This window comes from Vigna unguiculata, chromosome 8 (assembly GCF_004118075.2).
Source record: "Vigna unguiculata cultivar IT97K-499-35 chromosome 8, ASM411807v1, whole genome shotgun sequence".
NCBI classification, from domain to species: domain Eukaryota; kingdom Viridiplantae; phylum Streptophyta; class Magnoliopsida; order Fabales; family Fabaceae; genus Vigna; species Vigna unguiculata.
This window is the reverse complement of record NC_040286.1, coordinates 28,546,988-28,573,774: the sequence shown is the minus strand read 5'-3', so window position 1 is coordinate 28,573,774 and position 26,787 is coordinate 28,546,988. Positions and strand designations below refer to the sequence as shown.

Below are 26,787 nucleotides of genomic sequence, written 5' to 3'. Positions count from 1 at the left end.
TTCCTCTTCCTTTGCGCAATTATTGTTAAAAATTCCCAAAAAGACCTTTTTAGATGCTTGGCAGTCTAACAGATAGTTTTAGAAACAAAAATCTAGATCAAATAATTTAGAAGCAATGGATCTCAATATAAAATTTTTCTATATAACTATTACATGGAGGACAATGCAAAACATGTTTAACAGAATCAAAATTCAGAATCAGTGGTCAAATAATAGATTGACTGAAATTTCTGGGATGAAATCACACCGAATAATATAGCATCTTCCACCTTTAGGGAGATGATAATGTTAAACTCACAAGAAGATTTTCTAAAGAGGAAATTAATGAGGCCTTTTGGAATTGTGAGAGTAGTAAAAGTCCAAAACCTGATGGGTTCAACTTCAGTTTCGTAAAATATTTCTGGGATATTATTAAAGAGGATGTGGTAAAAGAAGTAAATAATTTCCACAAGTAATGCATCACTCATTACCCTCGTACCTAAGTAGACAATCCTTAAGAACTAAATGAGTATAGGCATATATCGTTAGTAATGTGTACAAGGTAATATAAAAAATTCTATGAAAGAGACGAAAAGTACTTCAAAAGATTATAGATAAAAATCAATCTGCTTTCACCAAGAGTATAGGACTATTTCATAATGTAATTATAATGAAGTGGTGGATGAAATTAGAAGAAAAAATCAAAGGGAGATCACAGTAAAAATAGATTTTGAGAAGTCAAATGATTTAGTAAATTGGGACTTTTTTATATTACATGTTGGAAAGACTAGGTTTTTGTCCGATTAGGTGAATTAAAGGTTGTCTAGAATCTACCTCAACATTCATATTGGTTAATGGGAGTCCAAGAGAAGAATTTACTCTAACCAAAGGACTAACTCCATTTTTATTTCTGATTGTGGCTGAAGGGTTAACAAGACTAATGAGGCAAGTCATAAAAACAAGCTAAAAGGGATAAGGGTCTGGGAAGAAATGAAATAGAGGTGAACATGTTGTTTGTCGATGATACTTTTTTTGTTTGTGTTAGGTTCAAACACAAAATATTTTGGTTTTCAAGAACATTCTTTGTTTTTTTGAATTAGCATAAGGGCTAAATGTTAAGTTATATAAATCTAAGTTGGGAGTTTATCATTATACTCTAGATAAATTTTCAATTATGTTGAATTGTAGCAAAATGGCGATCTCTTTCACATACCTAGGAATGTCATTATAGGCGAGTCATAGGAAATATCAGTTCTGGAATTATATGATTCAAAAGATCAAAAGGAAACTTAATAAGTAGATAGGAAAATATTTATCCTTTGCGAGCATAATCACATTGATAAAATTAGTTATTACATAATTCTTCTTGTCCCTTTTTAAGATGTCATTAAAAGTGAGGAATGAAATCAAAATAATTCAACGAGAGTTTATTTGGGGTTGATGATAGTGGTAGAAAATTGCAGGGTAAGCTGGGAAAACTTATATAAACCTAGAGAAAATGGTGGATTAGGTGTGAGACTTGTAAGCATTTAATCTAGCTTTATTAAGTAAATGGAAATGAAGACTAGACAAAGAAAAATACAATATGCGGAAAGAGATTTTAGAGTCAAAGTATGATTCTTAGAGAAGTTTAAACAATAAAAAATGAGAATAAATATGAATCATTGTGGTGGAGAGATCTTAGAAAAGTATGTGAGAAGGGGCAAAAAGAGAATTGGTTTAATAAAAATATTTCTTGGTGTAGAGAAAAAAGAAATCTTATTCAGTTTTAGAAAATTACTTGGCTTAGCGAAGTCCCTATGTTAAAAAAGTATCCAAGAATGTATTCTAATTCCACCATCGAGAAGGCTAAATTAGGGGAGGTTGGAAAATAGAATAAGGAATCTTGGGAATGAGAATTTCAGTAGCAAAAAGATTTGTTTGAATGGGATAAAGTTAAGGTAGCTAACTTTACGTATGAGCCGAAATAGTGTATGTATAAGGGTAAAAAAGATGAATGGAAGTGGAAGGATAGTGAGACTAATATATTTACGTTGAAATTAGCATACACTAAAATTAGAAATAGAATAATTAGGAAAAATGATGATATTTTTGAACATTTTTGGAATATTAAAGCTTTGTCACCCACTTTACACTTTGCATTTAAACTACCTAGTAATAGTGTTGTAACTCATGACAACTTGTCCAAAAGAGGGGTTGATTAGATGTAATCAATACACCACCTATTCTTTGATTGTACGACAACATGAAACATATGGAAGTTATGCAATAAATGGGTTGGCATTGTCACGACACACTAAAATATACCAAAAAAACACTTCCAACAATTTACCTTGTTAGGGATAAACAATAAAGGGAACACAACTTCAAAATGCATGTAGGTATCTATTGTATGGTTTATATGGACTCATAAGAGCAACATAATCTTTAAGAACAATGAAAAAGATATGGAGGACGTGTTTAACTTAGCCCAAGTTAAGGGTTGGATTTGGATTACAAATAAATACCAAAAGCAAAGTTTTCATACTTAGATTGGTGTTTATGTCCATTTATTTGCATAAGATCCTTAAGCTTTTAGTTCTTGGTTTCTTTTTGCAAATACATGAACTAAGCTTCCTCTAAGACTATTGTGATGTTAGGCCCAAGGTTGGTTAGGCCCTTTGGAATATAACTGATATGAGTAATGGAAGTGGACTATTTTAAATGATCATCATTTGGGAGATCCAAAGGGGAATTTGGAAGGTTGATCATCAAGTGAAAGACATTAAAGACACAGTAAAGATGGAAAGAAACAGAGAGGCGAGGCGAGAATGATAAAAGAGGCGAGGCGAGAATGATAAAAGGATCCTTCGAGACAGGAAAAAGGCAAATCATAACTTAGAATGCTTTGATCAATCAAATTCCTACCTTTTAGCTAGAACAACTATTTAGTCTAGTGTGTTTATAGTTTGTCGCAATTGTAGATATGATTATAAATTTTCTAAAGTCTTTCTAAGACACTTGAAGGTTTCAAATTTGCAAATATGTGTAGTGTAGCAGGAATGGAAGCAAAGAAAACCCAAATGTAGTGGTTCAAAATAAAGGAAGCAAAACCTAGAAGATTTACTCAACAAGAAATGTTACATGATTGAAAAGAAAACCTAAACCTTTTTAGTTAATTATCATAAGACCTAGACATGATATTTTTAGGATCAAAGATAGCACACATAAGTTAGCTCATCATCTCAACAAGTGTGCTTATTTGTTATTCTTACATTTCTATCATGAGTCTCTTTGTTTGTAAATCCTTGTTCATGTATCTTTTAGTGTTGTATAAGACAGTTCAGTCTAGACCAAAGATCGAGATGATTGGGCCCCTATCAAAGGTTAATTTGATCTGAAGTTTAGGTTTTCAAACTGATTTTTGCTTATATGTCCAATATTACATTTAAAAAATTAATATTTCTTCATGTTTAATTAAATCTCATGGGTTAGCCTTGACCCATGAATTTTGTGGATATTTTGACCTTGTTAACTTTTTTAATAAGGGATTTTTTTGTCCTCGTGGGATTTTTTGTCTCCGGTCAATGTGAGTGGACCAAATTGACAACTCTACACTCACTAATTGCCCTCATTTACTAATTGTATAATATCAAAAATAATATTCTTAGTTTCTATAGCTTCTTTCCATAAAAAAAATAAGCTAAAAGATTTGGCCATCTTTATTCATTGTGAAATTTGATTAGCTGTCATATGACAATGTTAATTATTTTCTCTTGTACATTACTAGTTTTTGTACCCATGCAACATTTTTTAAATATAATTTATTTGGTTATTATAAATAAACTTAAGTTTTTAACACAATGGCAAAAAACAAAGTTACGAATAATAAAAGTTATAAAAGTAATGACCAATGAGTGGTATAGAATGATATCTATGTTGGAAGAATGGTGACTTTTTAATTTGTGAAGTGTGTAATTCATAAAGATATTGTGGCATCCAGGTGATGTAATCAATTCAAAACATAAACAAATAAGTCTTTAAAAAAAATATGATAAACATTGAATACCATTTTCATTAGTAAACAAAAGGGGTTCATCATTCATAATGTGCAGTCTAAATAAGACAACCACCACCATTAATGCGATCTAAATTTTTCATCATTGTAGTTAATTTCAATAAGTATATCTACGTCAATGTTAATTATTTTCTCTTTTACATTATATACATTCTTTAAAATTATGAACTGATCACAATGAAATTGTGTTTATATATGTATTTATGTTAAGAGGTAAGATTTACACTCAAATTTGAAGAATTAACACAAAATGCATATACACAAGGAATTCCTCCACCAAATGAATTAGATGTTTGGTGTGATGTAGTTGGAACCAAGAATGGGAAGATATATGGTCTTGTAATGGAATCTACGGTGATTGGAAGTAGGTCTTATTATCATGGTGAATCTTCTTCCTCAAATGGGTGGATACATAGTCAAGAGAGATATGGAAGTAGTTAAGTAAGAAAGAGATTAGTTTTGAATAAAAATTGTAAAAATTGATAAGTTGTTTGAAGAAAATAATACAATGATTCGACAATGGATGAATAGTATTAACGTCAGTCCATGTCACTAATTAAGTTTTAAGGAAATTGAAGATGAGGATGAGACACAACCACCTAGTCCTTGTCAAGGTAATTTTGTTATATTATTTATATATTTTTAAATTTCAATCTCTGATACTTTTTAATGTTTGTTGACAAGTAGATGATAATTTTGTTTGAAGCAAATGTTGAAGGTGTTTTAAGAGGAACTATGACTAGTTTTGACATAATAATGATTTTGCTTAGATTTTTTAGTTTTTCCTTATATAGGTTGCAAAAAGAAATTTGAACAATCTTATATGATAACAATGAATTAGTAGTCATTTATTTGTTGCATTAATTTGAAATTTCTCCCATGGTTAATGTTATTTGTTAGATCTATCTCTTAGTTATTCCTTAGGCATACTTAAAATGTTTAGTGAGAGTTACTGATAACGTTGTTTTCTACCTTTTGTTGATGTTAAGTTTCGTAAATAAAATCAACTCCTACATAACTTTTATCTTGTTTAATCCTCTTGTTTATGTTGTTTTTGCGTTGTTTCGTATTTAGTTGTTTTATATTTTTTTTACTTCTAATCTCTATTATGAGTATATAAAATAAAATAATAGGAAGCAATTCTAGTGGAAGAAAACAAGCTAAAGCTCAAGGAAGCATGATTGGATATGAAAGATTGACTTTTACATAAATAATCATGTCGAAGGGCACCGAGATCAAGTCCAACACTGCAAACATGGAGAAAGGATTCACCTATATGTATATACTGCCTTGGACCACCCTTGGAAGGCCAAAAAACAACCATTGGGCGCTAGGGTTACTCGTTGGGCGATCTGGTGGCTCGCTGGCGAAAATGACAAACCAGAACTGCAATATTCGAGTCGCTGGGCAAAAATATAGCTCGCCCAGCGAGTTACATGTCTGGGAACGTCGATTTTAGGCCTCGCTGGGCGAGAATGAGGCCGTTGGGCGAGAATATCGACCCCAATACGTGAATATGGTTATTTAATCATGTTTATACGAGAGTATTAGGGGATTCCTCATTTTGCACGAAGAGAAACACCTTGGGTGCTTGGGAGATGCTCTTGGAGGCTATTAGGGGTGTTGGGAAACTCTCCCTTTTTCTTCTTGGGATTCCTTCTTCATCCATGGAGGTTTTTCCCCTTTTGGGTTAGAGAGGTTGATGGGCTACGAAATTGAAGGTGGAGATGCGAATGGGAGGCGCAATTGAACCATAGAGCAGTATTCAAGAACCTTGGGAGAGGTATTGTTTCTACTTTATGGTTCCAATTTCTTTCCTATTCTAAAAATTTTGTAAAACCCTAGGTTCTCCACCATGGAGAGCAATTTCTATTTGTTGAGATTAGATGTAAAACGTTGAATTCTTGTATAAAATTGTGTTGTTAATTTATATGCTTTTCCAATTCATGTTAGTATTTGATTTCCATGCTTAATGTTTGATGTGGATTTTTCCCAAGCTTGATTTGTGATTTTTGATTTTTGAGGTGTTGGGAAACATCTTTAGAATCTAGATTTGAAATTAAATACCTAATGGATGCTTGTATCTAGGAATAGAACTAAGTTCATTAGTAATCTTAGATTCTTGAAACTAATGCATGATTTTACTTGTTGAGGATTCAAGGAATTGAAACTTAATGAGTGATCATAGGCTCAATGGCTATAGGAATAAGATTTGAGTATTCTTGTGAATTGATTTTAACATGAATATGGAATTGGGATAATTTAGAATGCATGAGAATGAAATGGTTGAAGTCTAGTTTTGACAAATTGTAAATACACTATGTTAAGTAATTTCTTATTGCACACCAACTGTTTCATAAAATACAAAAAGAGTTTCTTAGTATTTTTATGAACTTTGTGTCTAATTGAGTTGTGAATTGCGAGAGTTGTCATGTGTTGTATAAGTCCCTTGGGAGAGAACGATAAAATACTTATTACTTGCTATGTGCGACCGGTGCACTAGCCATGTTGATTTTTCACTAACAGTTACTCCTTGTGTACTCATTTGATTAATGAATTTTGTTGTTAAACTGATGGAAGCAGTCATATCCATTTCCAAGTTTGGTGATAAATTTAGATATGTAAATCAACGTGCTTGTATTTATATTTTAAACTAATGATGGACTAGTAGTATATAGTAAAAAAAGAATATTTATATTTTAAATTTGTAATGAATAATTTAAATTGGATCATCACATCACATCACTAAAAAGAATAAAAAAATATGATCTAATAGTGATTAAAGCAATAAGTTAAAAGTGAGTCAAAAAAAGTGAGTTAAAATATCATTTTTCATTTAAATTATAGTAAAAAGTAAATTTTTATTATTGATAATTTATTTTAAAATTATTGAAATTAAATTTAGAAATAAATATAAAAGATGAAAGATTAAGGAGACAAGGAACTAGAAAATATTTCAAAACAAATTATCATTAGTTAGAGACTAATATAGTGGTCATCTTTTGATCTTTATATATTTAGTCACTAAATTGGTTTCTACATAATATGGTCATTAAATTGGTTTTTATATGTTTGGTTGTTATATTGGTTTCAACATAATTCATTGCTAAATACGTTTTAGCATAATTGGTTTCTAAATTAGTTTTTATATATTTGGTTACTAAATTAATTTTTAAATTAGAAACTAATACTATAAGAAAATATCTATTTAATGACCAAATTAAGTCACCAAATATAATTAGTCAATTTAGATACCAATTTATAAACTAAAAATTATTGATAACTAAAATAGTTTCTAAATTGGTCACTATAATGAATTTATCTTTAAATTGGTCACTAACATTAGCCACCAAGATTTTAACTACTAAAAAAATTAGTGTCTAAATTTGTATCTAAATTGGTCACTAATGAAACTAATTTAGAAACTAATTTTTTTTTTCAGCTAAAATTTCAGTAACTAATATTAGTGACCAATTTATAGATTAATTCAATACAACAACCAATTTAGATACCAATTAAGAAATTATTTTAGTTACCATTAATATTTAGTTTATAAATTGGTATCTAAATTGATCACTATAATAACTAATTATTTTTTATCTATAAAATGGGTCATTATTTGAGAATTTTGTTGTAGTGTAAATTGATATCTAACTTTAGGTGTCAATGTTTTGGTTACTTAAGAGTATTAGACTCTAAATTAGTCTCTAATTGAATTAGGGACTAATTTGTTTATTTTAGAAATCAATAATTTAGTTTCTAAAACCTAAATTTTATGTAGTGTAAATTATAAAATTATTCAATGAAAAAAAAGATTTTTTTTTCTAAATTCTTCCTTTGTCCTTTCTTTTTCTTCTTCTTTTTTCTTCTTTTTTATCTTTTACTATTTCTGCACAACAAAGCCTTTATTTCTTCTTCTTCTTTCTATTTCTTCAAATATGCAACACCGTTGTAACTACACTATTTTTTTCGCCACTCAACAAACTCCGATCAACACACTATACTTCCTCAATTCTCCTTTTATTTGTGCGAATTTGCAATGTCACTTTAACTTCACTTTATTTGTCACCACTCAACAAATTTCAATCAACACACTATTCTTTCTCGCTTTTGTATCTCTTGTATGTTATTCTTGAGAATGTTATAAATAACATTTACATTTATTTGTTGTCGAAAGCAAGATTCGTATTTAGATGTAAGAAGATAATTTCAAGAATTGATTCGTTTGTATATTTATTTAGTTTAAGTAAAATAAATTGATGTGGTTTTTGTATGACACCGCGTCGTGCACACACCCAATGCTTATCTATGTCCGTAGTGCATCAAAAGCTTTAAAAGAGTCGATAAAACAATTTTTTAATATTTTTTAACCATTTCACTAATTCGATATTTATAAAGTTTGTAGAGATTTTTAAGATATTTTTCATTTTATTATATATTTTATTTTAATTTTTTTTATGATTTGACTTTGTTTAATAGCGTATTGAATAGTTTTTAAATACACATTTTATCATTTTTATTTTCTTTAATATTTTAATTTATTATTTATTTTCATCATGTATGTTTTTTTATATAAAATGTTTCATTTATTATAATATAATAATTTAATATTGTTATTATTATGGATTAAAGTTTAAAAATTTATGTTTAAATTTGAATTATTATTAGTTTAATTTCTTTTTATTTTTTGTGTGAGGTTCAAGTAGTATATTATAATCTTTATTAGTATATAAAAATAAATTTCATTCGAATTTAGAGAAAAAAATAAAGAGACATTTAAAATATTTTTAAATTTGCATATTTTTTTCTATAATTATTTAAAAGAAATAACTTAATCAACTTGTTTTCATTAATTTTTGTAAAATTAACTGATGTTTTAGTTATGAAATTTTATTTATGTATAATATTTTATATAATTGTTTTACTATTATCTAATTGTTATATAATACCTTGATTTAAAATTTATACCCGTCAGCTAAAGAGATAGAGATATGACAAATATTTTACACTTATTGTTAGGAATAGTTCAAATGTGAGTCAAGATCCCATATTAGATAAAATAGACAAAGTTAAACACTATATAAGATAAAAGATCCATAAACTTATTGTCTTAAGGTTTTGAAAATATAAGAATTAGATAAAGTTATTCTTGTTTAGCTTCTACCCGATTATGTCTAGTGTCAGTAGATTCACTGGTCAAATTTTTCCTTGATCAATGATATTTGAAAAAAAAAAACATTCATTTTACCTTATCTTTCACTATCTCTCACTCTTCTTCTTTTGTAAATAGAAAAGTTCACTTTTTTATCACTATTTTAACTTTGTATTGTCAAATAAATGAAAGATGTATGAAAGTATCATCACTCCTTTGACAAAATAAACAATGGGTGTACATTTGAACTCAAATCCTTAATCATCTCCACATGGTAGCAACCTACGATCCAACAACATATTATAAATTATTTCTAAATGCGTGTAATATTTTGAAAGAATGTTATTATAATACTTGTTGATAATTATCATTGTTAAATGAACTTTTTCATTTTCTTTTAATTTTATCTGGAATCAATTATGTTATATGATAATTAAACTTATTACCATATAGTGAAATTACTCACTTGTAAAATTCGAAATACTAAATTTTCACTTAAAAAACTTTGAAAATAACATAAAATTAATGAGCCATTTTACGTAAGAATTCAAATATAAAATCCCCCAATTTTCAAGAGCCCTGTGTTTTCCCAAGTAACGAGTGTATTGCAACTTTGAGTTTGATTTGTGAATTTGTTTCGTAAATTTTAGCCGTTTTGTCCCTTTTTTCCGGTTACCCAAGTGGATAAGAAACACAACACAGTTAAATTCCTAAATTAGAGGGCTCTGTAAAATTCTCAACCGAAGGAAAAATTTCCTAAAAAAGAAAAAATAAATAAATGGTCATAGTTTCAACGGCTAACCATTTGTTAGGGAGAGGGTAAAAAATATTTCCCACTACTGACCGTAATTTAGGAGTCCCTTTACCTATTTTCTCTTTATTATTCTTTCTTTAGTTTTTCGATTTTCAGAATGTTTTGTATGGACTGAACTCAAAAATCACATCAATATTTTCATTTCCCATCATTGAAATTCTTCCACTTTGTTGCGTAGCTTAGAACACAAGTTACACATACATTTTGTTTCCTCGTTCATGGCAAAGGACCACATTTTTCTTTAAATGTTTCAATCGAAGTTCGCAAAAAACATGTCAACCCAGTTTGATTATTACCACGATGATTATAATAACGACTTGTTTGGATATGGAATTGGCTAAAATGTCCCACATAAGAGTTTTCCATCGTAGGGTTGTGACAAATGCATGCATGCATGCAAAAACAGAACCTTGAAAGAATCGTAGTTACATATATTATAGAACCTAGTTTGAAGGAAACAAAAATGGGGTTGAATTCAAGGGATATTCAACTTCGATTGTCCAGAATGCTTCGTGTTTCAGCTGAGATTGGATACAGTTTCATGAGAAAGCATCCATTGATTTCGGGTGCTTTGTTGGTGTTCTTCCTTTTGTATATTTTTCTCTCTTACATTTACAACCTGCTGGTCTTCTTGTCCCCGTTTTTTGTGTGCATCGCCATTTTTGTTAGAATATTTTGGAGCTCTGAGCAAAACCAACTTGAAGAAGATGTGAAAAAGGCAAAGGAGAAAAGGGTTGAGATAAAATCTCCGCCAAAAGTGGTAAAGAACGAGAGACGTGGAATGCTGTATAAGTGTCTATCACATAATGCAACAAGCAGAAGAAGAAATTTCACTGGGAAGAGCTTGGAGGTTTATGGTGGTTTGGAAATAAGAGCCAAGAATTTATCATCAGTGTTTCGTAATGAATTCACCATCTCTAACAGAGATTTTAGCAGAAGGTTTAAACTTTACGATGAAGACACATGTTTTGATTTCTCGGAGGCTCCGACAAAGGAAACATTGATGTCTGAACCTTTTATGCTGGAGCCGGTGGTTCAGGGTGATCATGGGCAACAGAAAAACACAGAAAACAAAGTGGATGTGGAAAAAACTCGATTAGAAGATAGCAACAAAAGTGTAGAACCGAAAGAGGATGATCAGAAGAATGCAATGGATCTTGGGACGAGTGCGTTGGAGAGACACAAAAGGCTAGAGAGTCTAATGGCGAGGAGAAAAGCAAGAAAACAATTGAAGTTGCAGATATCGAACGGTGTGATTGACATAAAATCGATGTCCTCAAATCAAATTGCTCCTTTGTTCATCTCAAGACTCAATCATTTTGATTCTCCGAGAGAATTTGAGGGCATACAAATGCCTGGTTCTGCCCCATCATCTTTGAGAAGCCCATTTGATATTCCATATGATCCTTTTGAGGAGAAACCCAACCTCACAGCACGCGAAGGTTTTGATCAAGAATTGAAGAATATATTAACAGAACCAAGACAAGAAGACCTTCAAGCCAAAGAGCACACATTGTTAACAGAACCACACCCAATAGACCAAAGGCTTCAAGGTATAATTTATCTATTTTCGTAATATATGGAGAAATTTGCTTTTATGTAAAAAAAACTTGATGAAACTGAATGTTTATCTTATGCACAATCCTACAGGTACAGGAGATAATAATCCACTCGAACAATTACCATTGGAAGAAGCCAGTGAAAGTGAATCCAAAGCTTTTGTTCCTTTAAGTGAAGAAGGAAAGGAAACAGTTCCTTTAAGTGAAGAAGGAAAGGAAACAGCACAAGAAGAGAATGCAAAATGTGAAACTGAGAAAACGGTTGACATAAATGGCAAAGAGGTGGAAAATAATGCTGAAACAACAAACTCCATTTCAGACCATGCAAATGAGTCAGACATAATTCCAACAATAGATGATGATAGAGCTAAACTTTTAGAGAAGGTAGAAGAAGCAACAGTTGCAAAGCCTGAAGAGGGTGACAACAATGTACCATTAACAAGTGCTAGTGCTACCAAGATCAATGACTCTTTGTATGGATCTCTTCCACCATCTGTTGAGAAGAACAAGCCACCAAGTTTGAGTGGTGGCCCAATCCGTCACACCCCTTCATGTTCTTTGGCTTCTGACTTACAAGTGGAGGTTTCTGAAATCGGTTCACCTACACTGACGGTTGACGAGAACAACGAGACCACAACAACCACCGACGGAGAATCCATTATTTATGATGGCGACATTGACAAGGATGTTACTTCTGGCAGTGAAGACATGTGGGGAGCCTCGTTGCATTCAAGAGAAGTTCGTAGAGTAAGTGAGCAAGATATTTCAGAATTAAACAACTGGAGGGACATTTCTTCACCTCTTTCTTTGCAAAACATAGATGAAGAAAATGCAGCTGATGTTAGCTCCATATCTTCTGACATACCTGATGATACTCCAACTTATTCAATGACCAATGACCAAAATAACATCTTTGGTGTCAAGGATTTCGTCATGGAACCTTCTCATTCTTCAGTTGTTGCAGCACGTTGGAAGCGGTTGATGCGATTGATGGATAATCGTGCTAACCATTCATCACAAGAAACGCATTCGGAAAAACCAAGGGTGAGTCAAATTTCGTGTTGTTTTTTACTTCATGAAAGATGTTCTTTTTTTTTTGTCATTTTTAATGTTTGTTGTTGTTCAACAGGAAGTGTTCAACATCTCAGAGGATTCAAGTAAAGCACAAGTTACGAATGATGGGAATAACTCGACAACCTCTGAGCAAGAAAACACGCATAACTCACAAGGTAATAATGAAGCGTTAAATTCAGAGGTTCAACAAGAAATAACTGATGAAGTCTCCATCAACTCTAATTCATCATCTTCATCTTCGTCTTCGTCTTCAAGGGCAGAACCATAGAGTGGGCAATTTAAAATATCATAGCTTGAAAAAGAACCATTAAATTTTGATACTAATGATGTATGTAAGAAATTTAACATATTTTTTTAATGCACATATGTAATATATAATTTTCTTGAGCATGCGATACTAACACACAAACGCGAGTAGTACATAAGTGAAAACCGATGGTGAATGACAAGATGACAGAAGAAAGTGGAAAATAATAGCAGCTCAAAACAAATAAAAAAATAAACATCCTTAATTTTTCAGAAGAGAGACTAAACCGATAGCATACAACATCACCAATAAAGTGTTTATCTTTTAATAATATCAATATCAATTTAGCGAATTTGTATAGAATTTAAGAAAGAAAAGTCTAGAGTGAATAAACTCTAGAAGTTGGTGTCTTTGGTACAACATATTCGTAATGATGTAATTCACATTCTAACCGAAGAGTATAAATGTCTCCCAACATTATAAAATTACGTTTACCAATTTGAATATAAAGAAAAATAACAACTTGATATTTAGTAAGTAAAAGTAATATATATATATATATATATATATATCAACAAATTATGTAGCTTATATGATAATATGGACTTTAGGGTTCCTTTATTTTTATTTTTTAACCTTTTCTGGTTAGAGAAAGATAATCATAACATTTGTTTATAAAGAATAATTTGAAGCTTTTTCAGTTTTCTAGAACTTTTTCTTCTATACTTAATTCCTTAAAGCGTGTTTGTCTTTATTTATTTTTTATTATTGGAACTTATTCTGGTGTAATCAAGTAATCTAACACTAACCTGAACTTAGTAGGGCTTTAGATGATTATTAATTAATTATGATTGATGTTAAAAAGGTGAAAGGTTATAAATTCTCGTAATAAATAATAAAAAAAGTAAGGAGAAGGAAGAATAAAGCTTTGGTTGAGACTTGAAAGGTCAAATTCTTTCAAGGTTTGGTTTTGGAGGCGAACTCTGCATGAAATTGCAGAGAAATTTGGTTTAACATTACATTCCATGGATTGTGTCTACATGAATCCCCATGAAGCCATTGAAGCACGTGTGAAACACCTTCTTTCTCTTATGACATTGAAGGAGAAGATTGGTCAGATGACACAAATTGAGCGCTCAGTTGCTACCCCTTCTGCCATCAAACACTTCTCAATTGGTAAATGCTACCGTTCACACATTTATATATAAAATCTGTGTTTGTGAGTGTGTTTTGACTGAATCATGGAAATTGGTCACCTGGGGTAGAATAAAGATGGTTTTTTTATAGTTGAAATGAAATCTCTGCTGTGGTATTATTTATTACTTTCATTTTGGTGAGTTGTGTGTGTTTTTTGGTTTGAGCACAGGGAGTGTATTTAGTGCTCCACACAATGGAGTGAATGGACCTTTTGAGAAGGTACTCTCATCTGATTGGGCTGATATGGTGGATGGGTTTCAGAAGTCGGCACTTGAGTCACGGTTAGGCATACCAATCATTTATGGGGTCGATGCAGTTCATGGTAATAACAGTGTTTATGGTGCTACTATATTCCCTCACAATGTTGGCCTTGGAGCTACTAGGTTGGTATACATTCTGTTTCACTCACTCACTACTTTTATTTTCTAGGGTGAGGCTTGGTTAACTTTGTTATGATCCATTCATTTTTTTATGGTGTACAATGCTCACACGATATTCCATTGATAATTTCATGTGTATCCCTAGTGGGTTGTTTGATTAATTGATTTGACCTTGCATCTTTCCGATTTTAGCCAATTATCCCTGCCTGAATTTTCCAATTGACTTTGATTTGCTAGTAGGAAAAAGAATAAAAGTCTTCAGATTGATCTTCTTATAGTTTCTATCGGTGCTTCTTCTTATACTTTTAGATCTTTCAGGTACTAATTTGGTGATATCTTACAAAAACTTTTAAAGGACCAGGCCCATGCAGTGACATGATAATTTTTTGAATACCAATTTAGGCTTTACTGCAGAAAAGTTCCTGCTTGGTTTACGGAAATTTCAAAATATAAATATTACAAAAATAACAGGTAGTTACTGAGACTTTTTAATGTTGACAAGAATTGAAAGTTGCGGGGTTATTTGCATTTTATATGAAACAGTCCAATGATTTTTATGTTCTTGATTTTTAAGAGCAAGTCATCTGCTGATTTGACCAGAGAATTCTCTTATGCTCATGTACAATTGTGCTTGTCTTGACAAACCATTCTCGCTTTTATCTTAAACAAACATTGATTTTTCATTCATGGTGTTCTTGTAGAGATGCACATCTAGTTCAAAGAATTGGAGCAGCAACAGCTCTTGAACTTAGAGCAAGTGGAATTCACTATACTTTTGCTCCTTGTGTGGCAGTAAGGCATCATATCAACTTTCTGAATTTATGCTGATAAACTACAACTGTGTCTGTGTTAAATGGCATTTCCGTAACAGTTGATACTTATTTCTTACGATGTTGTGCAAAATTAATAAGCTTTACTTGAAAGGAAACAACACGATTTAATTTGCTAGAGAAATAAACAAACTCTGAATATCAAATTTATGTGGTAGATTTTGGATTGCTACTATAGAAGTTTTGTGCATCCTATCTCATTTGTAAAAAATTGCCTTCCCAAAAGTTGTAGAGCAGCAGATTTTGGCACTTCTTATTGAGAATCATTTGAATTTCAAGAGGATATCAAATGGAACCTGATTAAAAGATGTTAAAATACTTCTTCCATGACCTGGTTAAAGTTTTGCCATAAGGATCATTTATGCAAGTAGTGTATAATGTGACTACAACAACCCTTAATGTATATTGAACAAAAACACGTCAAATTCATTATATTGATCAGCATAATCTGTGGTTTATTCATCCTTGAAATAATTAATTTTGTATATTGGTACATTTGGATAAACAATTTGATGAAGCATTATGGATAGCTTATCACCAAATAACATATAGCTTGAGAAAATAGCTCATGACACTTCTGTAAGCACTTTTTAACATATTTTGGTAAGCTTTTTCATGGTTCTACATCTGTATTCTTATTCTCTGCTGTACTACACTGTCTCTTTACTTTTCTAAATAAGACAGGAATAACAGTAGAGACGTATACTGATATAAAACATTCATACTAAGGGTTCTCTCTCTAATGTTTCTTCTTTCTACAAAAATTATATAAAAACATCCAGGATAATTAAGATATTATGTTGTGTCTCTTTTTTACTTAAATCTATGCCTTCTAAAAATTTGTTCCAAACAAATAGATGAAATGCAAATGTTATCTCACTTGGATGGGTAAATGGATAGGTATGCAAAGATCCCAGATGGGGAAGATGCTACGAGAGTTATAGTGGAAACACTGAAATAGTCAGAAAGATGACTTCTGTTGTTCTAGGCTTGCAGGGTCATCCTCCAGAAAGACATCCGAGGGGCTACCCTTTTGTGGATGGGAGGTACACAGAAGCCACCAATTTTAACTTCCATTGCATACAAAATTTGCATACTATCTTCATTCAATAACAGCTTATAGAGAATTAATTTCCTGCAGGAGGACAAAACTTAATTTTCCTTTTGGTGTCATTTTTTTTTGTTTCTTTTATGGACCATTTTGCCTAGATTCTGAATGCACATGAAAAATAAATAAATAAAAGAAAAGAACAAAGAGAAACCTCTTTGAGCATCTTGAACTGATTGAGAAAGGGACAAGGATTCCCCTTCCTGTCACTTTTAGGTGAGAAACAAGATTTTTTTTCTCAGGGATGTATTTTACCTACTATCCTAGGATAACCAGTTCTGCTGTAAAATGTTTTATGCTGGTTATTTTAAACCATTAAATTTGTTACATATTTTCAAGTTTGTAAGTTGACGTGTTGTTTGTTTCTGTCATGGGGAAGACTAACTATCATTTTTGAAACTCAATACTGCGTAAGGATCCATATATCTTCATCAAAATCACTTTCATACATCTAGTTGGTACTTCAGGAACAATGTTATTGCCTGTGCCAAGCATTTTGTTGGAGATGGAGGTACATTGAAAGGTGTAAATGAGGGGAATACCATACTATCATATGAAGAATTGGAGAGGATCCACATGGCCCCTTACGTGGACTGCATAGCTAAGGGAGTTTCTACCATTATGGTCTCATATTCCAGCTGGAATGGAAATAAACTCCATGGTCACCATTTTCTACTTACTGAAATTTTGAAAGAGAAACTAGGTTTCAAGGTAGATCTTTTAGTCAATGACCAAATTAATCAAATTGCCTATGTTCATTTGTCATTTTTCAGTATATTATTAGTTATTGCTGCATAAAGAAAACACATGCCAAATCCTTTGAACATTTTTTTCTTTGTTCAAGAAAGGAGAGTTTCACTTGTATTCCTTAATTCAGCGTAAAGTGAAACAAGATACTATAAAGCATGATTGAATCTGTTCTGCATTTTTCTTTTCCTGTGAATTCAAATAAAGCATTGTGTATACACATATGCTCCACTGTAGGGATTTGTGATTTCTGACTGGGAGGGAATTGATGAATTATGCTCACATTATGGGTCAGATTATCGATATTGCATCTCCACTGCCATTAATGCTGGAATTGACATGGTAAAGATCTTCAATTCCCATAAAAAATAGCACAGATTCCTTGATTTCATTATATATATTCAATTAAATATGCAGGTGATGGTTCCTTTCAAATATGAAATATTTATAGAAGAGTTGATGTCTCTAGTTCAATCAGGGGAAATTCCAATAGCCAGAATTGATGATGCTGTTGAGCGCATTTTGAGAGTAAAGTTTGCGGCCAAACTTTTTGAGTTTCCTCTAACAGACAAAACTTTGCTGGATGTAGTTGGTTGCAAGGTAAGAAAAATTCAGTTCATAGTGAATTTCTCTTTCAAGTTTTTAAGGCTAAAATCACACTCAAACCAAAATGTTGCAACTTAGAATGTTGTACGAGGGAAAATCATCCTAACTAATCAGAATTTGTATCAATATTGCTCCTTTTTAACGTAAAAATAAAAAAGTATGTTTTTATCCAAAATGTTAATGGCTTTATACTCTTCTATCATCTGATTACATACGTGAAATCAATGTAATTGGTAGATTATGCTTTACCATATAATTGTTGCTACAGCTACACAGAGATCTTGCACGTGAAGCAGTTCGAAAGTCCATGGTTCTGCTGAAAAATGGAAAGGATACTAGTAAACCCTTTCTTCCACTGAACAAGAATGCCAAAAGAATCCTTGTTGCTGGAACTCATGCTGATGACATCGGGTATCAATGTGGAGGATGGACAGGTACTAAGTATGGATCTAGTGGCCAAATCACAATCGGTAAGACAGTGTATTTTTTTTTATGTTTTTATTCATTATGTCTCAACCACACATGTCTGTTTCTTCAAAGAAGTTTCCTTATTTTGTGCAATTGCCTTTCTTTTGTTACATTATTTAGCTGTGGATGGTTGCTATAGGTCTCTTATATGACTGCAATTTCAGGCACAAGTATCTTGGATGCTGTTAAGGAAACTGTGGGGAATGAAGTAGAAGTTATCTATGAGCAATGTCCATCAGCAGACACCATAGAACGTTACGAGGTTTCTTTTGCCATTGTTGTGGTTGGAGAAGGTTCCTATGCTGAATGTGGAGGTGACAATTCAGAGCTTGTTATCCCATTTAATGGTGATGGAATTATAAGCTTAGTTGCTGAAAAAATCCCCACACTTGTGATTCTGATATCTGGTAGACCTTTGCTCTTAGAACAGTGTCTATTGGAAAAGATAGATGCTCTTGTTGCTGCATGGTTGCCAGGTACTGAAGCACAGGGAATCACAGATGTTATATTTGGAGATCATGACTTCAAAGGTCAACTACCAATGACTTGGTTCAGGAGAGTTGAACAGCTTGATCAAACAGTTGTTGAAGTTGGTTCATCTGACCCTTTATTCCCTCTTGGTTATGGCCTGGACTAGACTAGGCCCAACCTATCTGGCATAGTCCCACTCGGGTAAAAATTCATGGAAATGGTATAAAAAGAGTTCATTGTTTATGAGATAAAACTATTCATTTATTATATTATGCATTGCATCTGACATATTGTTGACTTGAGCATAGAAGTGTCTTGTAAACAGATCTGTCCAACCAATTGGCTGAGGAAGATGATCAAAGTAAGGAAGGGATCATCTCGAGGCATAGGAGAATCTTGTAAGGACAACTCGGCTCTTTGCAAGAACATCTTATTCTGTATCTCATGATGTTGTGTAATGGATATTTCAAGCATCTTCACTGGCCTATCTGGTCTTGTAATATTGTTGAGAGGACATGTCCTTTACCTTTTTATTCCTCCATAAATGCCTAAATTGTTAACCTTTGTGCCTATATTGTGGTTTATTCCCATTGGTCTGAATCTTTTGGGAGACAATTGCAATCACCCAATGGGGTATGATGCACCCACTATCAGTCATTTTGGTACATAAGCCCCACTATTTATAGATTCATAGATTATGGCCTTATAAAAAGCACCATAGAAAATTGTACCCACTTTTCTAGCAGCCTTTAGACATGATTTCTGATTAATAATTCCATTTGCAAGCTACTTCAACATTGGTTGCAATGTTTTTGGTTTGAATTTTGATTCACCCAAGAAATTTAAGTGCAATCCTGATTCACTTCAATCTGATAAAGGAGAGTCAAAGACAAATACGCTTTAAATAAGTGGTGACTGTTGAAGAAAAATTTCTAGAAAGCTGAAAATTTGATTTCTCCAAAATTATTCTTTATCAAAAAAATATTATGCTTTATATCTTGCACTGACCATAAAATTTAAAAAAATAAATAAAAAACAAAATTATCCTAGAGTGTTCAATGTTATGTGTGTGCTATATAAGTTGTTGTATGTATATACACTATCACAGTATTAAGAATGTGTAGAAGAAGAATACGGAACCACAAAATAATGTGTATAAAAATTAATTTAGTTTTCAAATATTTTATATAAAGTAGAAGTGTTTTTTGTTACAATTACAATAATTTTACCTTAAAATGTATACTTTTTAATTCTTTGTTTTTTCAAAATCAAATATTTAAACTGATTTTTCAGAATAAAAACAATTTTTATGAAAATAAAAACTGAAATAACCATATGCTCTAAATGATTTCTATGATTTAAAGTGAAGGTAAATGATAAAGTCATAATAAGTTTAGTGAATCGTTTTGATAATCATTCTCATAATTTTCCTCTACAAGTTATGTCGGTTATTTCAATGACCTGGAAACCATTTTGAATCTAAAAAAACATACTTTTTCATTTTATTTTTTCTTATTCCCCTAAACTTTTGGCATTTGGCAATAAATAATGAAGAAAATATGGAGTTATAATTAATACAACTTGCCAAAAAAGAACAAAACACTGGCTTTGAGAAAAGTTGGTGGTTTGTCTCGTCAAACCATGCTGGCCCATTTGGCTTGTACTCTTTTTCATTCTTGATTTCATTTTAGAGGTAAAATGATGAAATTTGCTTTATATATACTGGCTTAAATACAGTGCTATCGTGTTTACTTACGATTTTTTAAATATACGTAATATTATATTAGTAAGTGATAATATTGTAATATTATTAAATTAATATATAAAATAAAATTATATTTATTAAAAGTAATATATATCAGAAAAATGAGAGAATGAACGTTAATAAATAAAGACGAAAAGAAGAGGTAGAACAAACAATTTTATAAAAAATTTGTAAAAATAACGATAAATTTTCAAAAATTTAATAAATAATTATATTTTAAAGAATAATATTTGTATTTTGAAATGTGGATACAAAAGAAATAATTGTTTTTATATATTGTTATAGATTTCATTGTTTTATTAAGCTCAGATTAATTGCAAGCATTGCCAAAAACAGTCCCATTAGCATCAGAATTATGTTAATTGAGAATACAAAGATAGCAAAAGTAAAATAAACCTTTTGAAAATGTTACATTTGTTTCTTTGAGAAAACACACTTGGTTCAGTTAAGCTACCTGAAGATTGTTTTTAGCTCTTCAAAGTTGAAAATATTAAGGATTTGTTTATGTCATTTCCGTAACTTTCAACCAAGTTCGTATGAATGAAGTTTGATTCTTAAAATTTAACATTAATTTTTGTAGAACTTAATGAAATTTTAAGTATTTATTTTTAATTGAAAGTTTATTAACAAACATTGTTTTAGTATCTAAAGTATTTTATATTTTTGTTTAAATATTTTATAATTTGGTTTTTCTATAAATAGGTCGTAGGGTCATTTTTTTATTGATAAAAAAAACAAATTTAAGCACATAATAAAGAAATTTTTAATAGTGTGTGGGGTCCTTAAAATTTAATTAAGTTTTACAATTTAAAAAGAAATTTTTTTGTTTCATTATTTTTGTCCAAACATTGCATGTATAATTAAATAATATACAGTTATTTTTAATTAACTATATAAACAAAATCTTTAAACATGTGACAAAATGAAAACAAACTAAAAAATTATGTTTAAATTTAAAAAACTAAAACAAAGTTATTTTTTATTGAAGATTTGAAAAAAAAAATGAATCAACCTAAATTTAAACTTGAAATTATTTGAAATACTAATTAAAATATGTATTATTTCCTTTTAGTTCATCATTAATATTTTTGTTGTATTATTCTTCTTTGAGTTACTAATGAAATATAACTTATTATAATAATATAAGTGGAGAAATTGATCAAACTCAAATGTTTCTATCTACATTCAAGTGAAAATTCAATAATTGTTTCCATTCACTAGTTGTGGATTCAACAAATTATAATTCATGGACTATATTAATGTCAAAGACCAAGGTTGATTTTTGGCCGAAAGTATTTAGCAACCTCTAAAAATTTATTCTAAGTATTGTACAAGGAAAAAATGTAATAATGTAATTATGTTATTGATGATCTGATTTTATTTTATTTTTCTTTAACAGTTGTATAAATACTTACAAGAAGAATGTTATGATCAAGTTCTTGTTGATCAATATTTTTCTTTTTTAATTATGTAGAATTCTCTATTCTTCTATTTTAAACACATGTATTTTAACTTCTCTAAACTCAAATTTATTTATGGGCACAATTTATTTAGTGTGTTTGTGTTTGTATGAAAACATTTTTTATACTAATATACCTTTGTCAAAATCTGGTATTATTTTATTTACTCTAGAAGGAGAAGAAACTAAAACAAACAAAGTTAGATGGTTAATTATAGAAAAAAAAATTATTTATTCGAATATTTCTAATAGTCTTACATTTTTAAAGCTAAAATCACTGACAATTCAAATATATTTTTCTTCTTTAATTTTTCGAGACATCTTTTAATTGACTTCAACAATGTTATTTCAATGAATTTAAGATCAAAACAATGTAATATATATCACATATTTTAACAACCTAATCGGACAATAACAATATAGTAAAGATATATTTTTGTTAATATGACACTTCTTTTGATTGATCTAAAGAGATATGATCTCAATATATTTAAAATCAAAAGACACGTAATATAATAATTTTTAACAACATAATTAGACAATAACAATATGGTTAAGAGATTCTTCATTAATATTATTAGCAAGAATAATTACGAAGTTATTTAATACATTAGAAGTATTTCTCCACACACACTTGGACATAAATTAATTTCTGACAAAAAAAATTATATATTATTTTTCTAATTTTTTGTTTTTAACTAATACATAAACATTTTGATTCATAAATACATTTATTTTTCATCCAAATATTTATGGTAAATTTGGTCCAAACATATTTTTTTAAGACTTATTCGATTTTACCATAATTGCTTTTAACAAATAGACTTGTCCTCTTTATTAAATATACAGGATTAAAAAAAGGTCAAGCAATATTTTCTTTGGGGTAGGTTTCCTCCATAAATGAGATCAACAAGAAGTTTTTGAAGTTACAAAAATGTGATAAACGATTTTGAAACGTAGATGTTGAGAACAGTGAAACGTTTAATTTGTTTAATGGCCATGTTCCGTACATTCAGGATCACAAGGACTATGATGCTTTCTTTGGATTAAGTGTATACAGTATTACTTACTACCCTACATCACCAAAATCCACTTTTCTTAAGAATATATTGCTGTCTAATCACTCTTCTATCGCTCTTTCTACCATGTTTTACTCTAATTAAATAATTAATACTCCACCTGTAAGGAATCTTTCTCTTCATGTAGGATTCTTAAGAACAATTTTAAAACTTATCAACTATTAACAAACTCAACAGCACTTGAAGTACGTGATTCTTGAATTACTGCATGCACATTATGTTCATGTGAAACCAGTAAAACTCAAGTCTAAACAAAAGAGACAACAAGAAAAACAAGTTGGCCATTCAATTCTTTGATACCTAAAATTGAGTGCAATGTCAGGCCTTAACATAAACTCATATCGATCTTAGTAAAAAAACATAAATGTGGAGGAACAGAGATCTTCACTAGTAGTCACCTAGACATAGGACACTTGTTTATTGTTAAAACAATCTTTTAGGTGCAATCATATCTCCAAATCAAATTTGAACAACTTTTGTTTGATTCTAAAATGATTTCTCAGATATCACTATGAATTTTACCATACCTGAACTTTAACATCTCTGATATGAACTGACATCTTACAAATCCTGTGCTAACTCCTTCTCTTGTCTACTTAGAACAAATCACAATATCACCATGCAATTACACAATAGAGATCAAGCTCCAAATAAACGTATCTTTATTATCATGTTGGCAGAAACATTCATTACCCTTATCATGGAATCACTTTATTGTTGCACAGCATTCATAGAGATGCTTTTTGGTCTTTCACTAATTGAACTAATGGCGCTTGCAGGGTTGGCAAAGCCCTTCAAATAGTGATGCATAATATTCTGCTTAATCTTACCCTTCAAATAACTATTGCCAAGTATCAGATTATGGTTTCTGAAACAATAGTTTGCTTTGATTTCAATACCAGTAATAGGATACTCCATACACACACAAACATATATATGTGTGCCTAGATAGTTATCAACTTGGAAGTGTCTCTTTTCCTCTCTAAGTTGGCATTCCATTATAGACTTGGCTTGAAATCCATTATTATTAGACAACATAGAAAACCAACCAAGACACAACGTTATGGACTTGGTTTGCCTGCAACTCTCCTTACAAGAAGTGTTTATTTGCTGAAGAAACAAATGTATGTACCTTCCTTCAAGTTCATTACTAACCAGCATTCTAGGATATATTCACATGAAAACTCGGGGAAAAAGCTCAACTCAAGCACTGTACTTATTGAAATGGACACAAGATTCGGGTTCTATCCATTAATAACTCACTACAACAAGGGCTAAATGATGCATAGGACTAGTGTTGTGAGGACTGTTGCATTTGGAAAACCATGTTCTGTGTCTGAGGTCCCAAGTAAGAAGACTCGTTATGCAGATTCCGTGCTTCCATTTTAACCCCAAAGGAGTTAGCACCATAAGGAGACATGAAAACTCTTTCATGAGCAGGGTTGAAAGTCATTGCCATTCCTGTGCTTGATTGATTACTCCACTGAAAATGAGTTGTGGGTGTAGTTGGAGTAGAATTTTGCTGCTGCTGCTGCTGTGAGAGCACATGTGGTGAGGTGGATCTGTTGGTGTCTTCTGAAGAAGTTGTGGTGGTTTCTGTCAGATTCACCGTTGTTATGTCATGTATGCTAGCCCTTCTCTTGTCTTTGCCTCCTGAAAGTTGCCTTATGAAGTACTTCTGAGCATGGCTAGCCACTTGTGTTGGGGTTCTAGAGATCACAAAGTTGCGAGAAATATTTCTCCAATCACCTTTCCCATACTTCTTCAGACCCAGAAGAAACAATCTGCAGAGAACATCCAAAGGATGTTTAAATTCCAAAACTTTAAAGTAAAGAAAACAGCTTTTTCCACCTAACAATTGAAAAAAAGTAAAATCCAACCCTTTAATATCTACAATGAATTCTTGTCCCTACACCTCTTGCTTTAATTAACATTAAATTCTATCCACCAATTCTAGCTTTTTCACACCATGCTTTGAAACAGATGTACATTCCCAAGTGATCATGATATCATGTATTAAAAAATCTACATGTATAGTTAGCAGCACCATAAAGAAACAGTGTATGTGTAAAAACAAATGCAAAAGGTGAAAAAATTTACTTATGTTCCTCTTCAGTCCAAGGTACTCCTTTCTTCCTTTCCTGCTCATGAGGTCTCACTGAGGATGATCTCTTGCCACTTCCTTTGAAACCATCATAACCAGGAGTGTTCACCCAATCTAAGGTGAAGGGTGAAGTAGCAGTGCTATAGCCAGGAACTGGGATTAACCCAGCTTCTATATTGCTAACATCAGCTTCAAGTTCCTTGTACTGCTTGATCACATCAACTACTGTTTTTCCAGGAATCATTTCAGCCACTTTGTGCCACCGATCTGGAGTGTCTTTATCATGCACTGCAAGAGCATTTTCAAACAGTTTGTTCTCTTCAGGAGTCCATTTTGTGCTCCTGTTATTTTCCACCAACCAATTGGTGCTGGAGTTTGGAGAACAAGGTGTAGGAGAAAGGGCTAAAGTTTCCCACTTCATCAGTTCAGTTTACAAGTTCATACAATCAAATTTAGGCTTATTGATGGGAAAATTGAAAACCAAGATAAATCAAAGAGAAATGAAAACAGAAGTTGAAGCTTTACCAGAACAATATCAAGGATAAACCCACAAACACTTTGAAGGGAATCAGAATACCTTTCTCTATAAGAGTAGAAGAGTCCTCGGGAATCTAGAAAAGACCCACTTGATCAAAAAGATCAGAGAGAATGCTCCAAATTGGTGATGAATGAAAACTAGTATCTGTGACTCAATTGGTCTAAATTCTAACAAGATCACAGAAAACAACAATGACCCAGAAATAAAAAATGGAACTTTTAAGTGAGAAACAAAAAATGGAAAAGCAAGAGGAGAAGGTAAACACAATGAATGTGATAAGTGTTAACCCAATTTGGAAACAAAAGAAAGAGTCAAAGAGTTTGAGAGCAACAGAGGGCAGAGAAAGACTTATTCAGACGTGAGAGGGAAAAAAAAACTGTTCTTTCTCCCTTTTTCCTTGTCTGTGTAACAAGGAAAGGAGAAGAAATAATAATAAAGAAACCAACTCAGCAGAAAAAAGAATTATAGGATTCTGAAGCAAGAAAGAGGATGAAGAAATGAATTTAAAGAAAATTCCAAGATTTTTCAGCCTAAAATAAAGTGAAGTTGATGTTGTTGAGTTGTGATTGGATATAATGTGATTGTGGGGACTGTGTCTGCAACTATAGCAAGAAAGAAAGTTCTCTCTTCCTATATAATGGACACCATTGCTTCTGCTGTGACATTTTTCATACAAATAATAATTATTAACACATTACTTACTTCATACATACATAGCTTTGCGAATTGCAATGCGTTTGTTTATTCATTATTTAATTTAATAATTTTATCATTTTTGAATTTTCTTGTCTTCCATTGGTTGGAATTGCGACAAGAAATGAGGATTGGCAGCTCATCATAAATGATGGAAGAGCCAACTGCTACGCACTAGTCAATCACATTTTGCTAACATCAATTCTTAATTCTTTATTTATAGCATGCAAACACACTAAGCCAACTGTTTAATTTATTTTTAAAACTAATTTTATTTATTTCACTTACTTTTTCTCTTCATTATATGTTTTCTTTTAACCAGGGCGGATCTTGGAAGTATGAGAGGGGCCTGTGGCCCCCCCAAAATTTTTTATTTTTATTTAAATATATGTTAATTTTTTTTTAAAATAAATTTATAAATTTTTTAGAGAGAATTTTATGTTTTTAGTAAAATATAATA

General features: G+C 31.2%; 3 protein-coding genes across 9 annotated transcripts; 2 read left to right on the top strand and 1 right to left on the bottom strand.

The window, feature by feature from the left end:
* Positions 1-10,432: 10,432 nt before the first annotated feature.
* On the top strand, positions 10,433-12,931 carry LOC114192997. The gene is made up of 3 exons (XM_028082681.1): positions 10,433-11,555; positions 11,653-12,605; positions 12,691-12,931. The coding sequence occupies exons 1-3, from the start codon at positions 10,466-10,468 to the stop codon at positions 12,901-12,903; spliced, it is 2,256 nt and encodes a 751-aa protein (XP_027938482.1). The 5' UTR covers positions 10,433-10,465; the 3' UTR covers positions 12,904-12,931.
* An 851-nt stretch (positions 12,932-13,782) lies between these two features.
* On the top strand, positions 13,783-19,336 carry LOC114193017 (beta-glucosidase BoGH3B-like). 6 transcript variants are annotated; one of them, XR_003606197.1, is made up of 10 exons: positions 13,783-14,058; positions 14,249-14,462; positions 15,161-15,251; positions 16,190-16,335; positions 16,853-17,108; positions 17,382-17,486; positions 17,562-17,744; positions 18,019-18,220; positions 18,383-18,909; positions 19,015-19,336. XR_003606197.1 is itself a non-coding variant. In XM_028082706.1 (10 exons), exons 1-9 carry the CDS (start codon positions 13,908-13,910, stop codon positions 18,853-18,855), a joined length of 1,821 nt encoding a protein of 606 aa, XP_027938507.1. In that variant the 5' UTR covers positions 13,783-13,907; the 3' UTR covers positions 18,856-18,890; positions 19,015-19,336. The 6 variants fall into 6 exon arrangements, 3 of the variants coding, with proteins under 3 accessions (XP_027938507.1, XP_027938508.1, XP_027938505.1); XR_003606199.1 differs by having other exon boundaries at positions 19,001-19,336; XR_003606198.1 differs by having other exon boundaries at positions 18,998-19,336.
* Positions 19,337-23,998: 4,662 nt separating this feature from the next.
* Positions 23,999-26,212, bottom strand: LOC114194660 (transcription factor DIVARICATA-like). Of its 2 annotated transcripts, XM_028085016.1 has the most exons (3): positions 25,674-26,208; positions 25,093-25,511; positions 23,999-24,776 (listed from the first exon to the last, which is right to left on the bottom strand). In XM_028085016.1, the coding sequence occupies exons 2-3, from the start codon at positions 25,338-25,340 to the stop codon at positions 24,284-24,286; spliced, it is 741 nt and encodes a 246-aa protein (XP_027940817.1). In that variant the 5' UTR covers positions 25,341-25,511; positions 25,674-26,208; the 3' UTR covers positions 23,999-24,283. The 2 variants fall into 2 exon arrangements, with proteins under 2 accessions (XP_027940817.1, XP_027940816.1); XM_028085015.1 differs by having other exon boundaries at positions 25,093-26,212.
* Between the last annotated feature and the right edge of the window lie 575 nt (positions 26,213-26,787).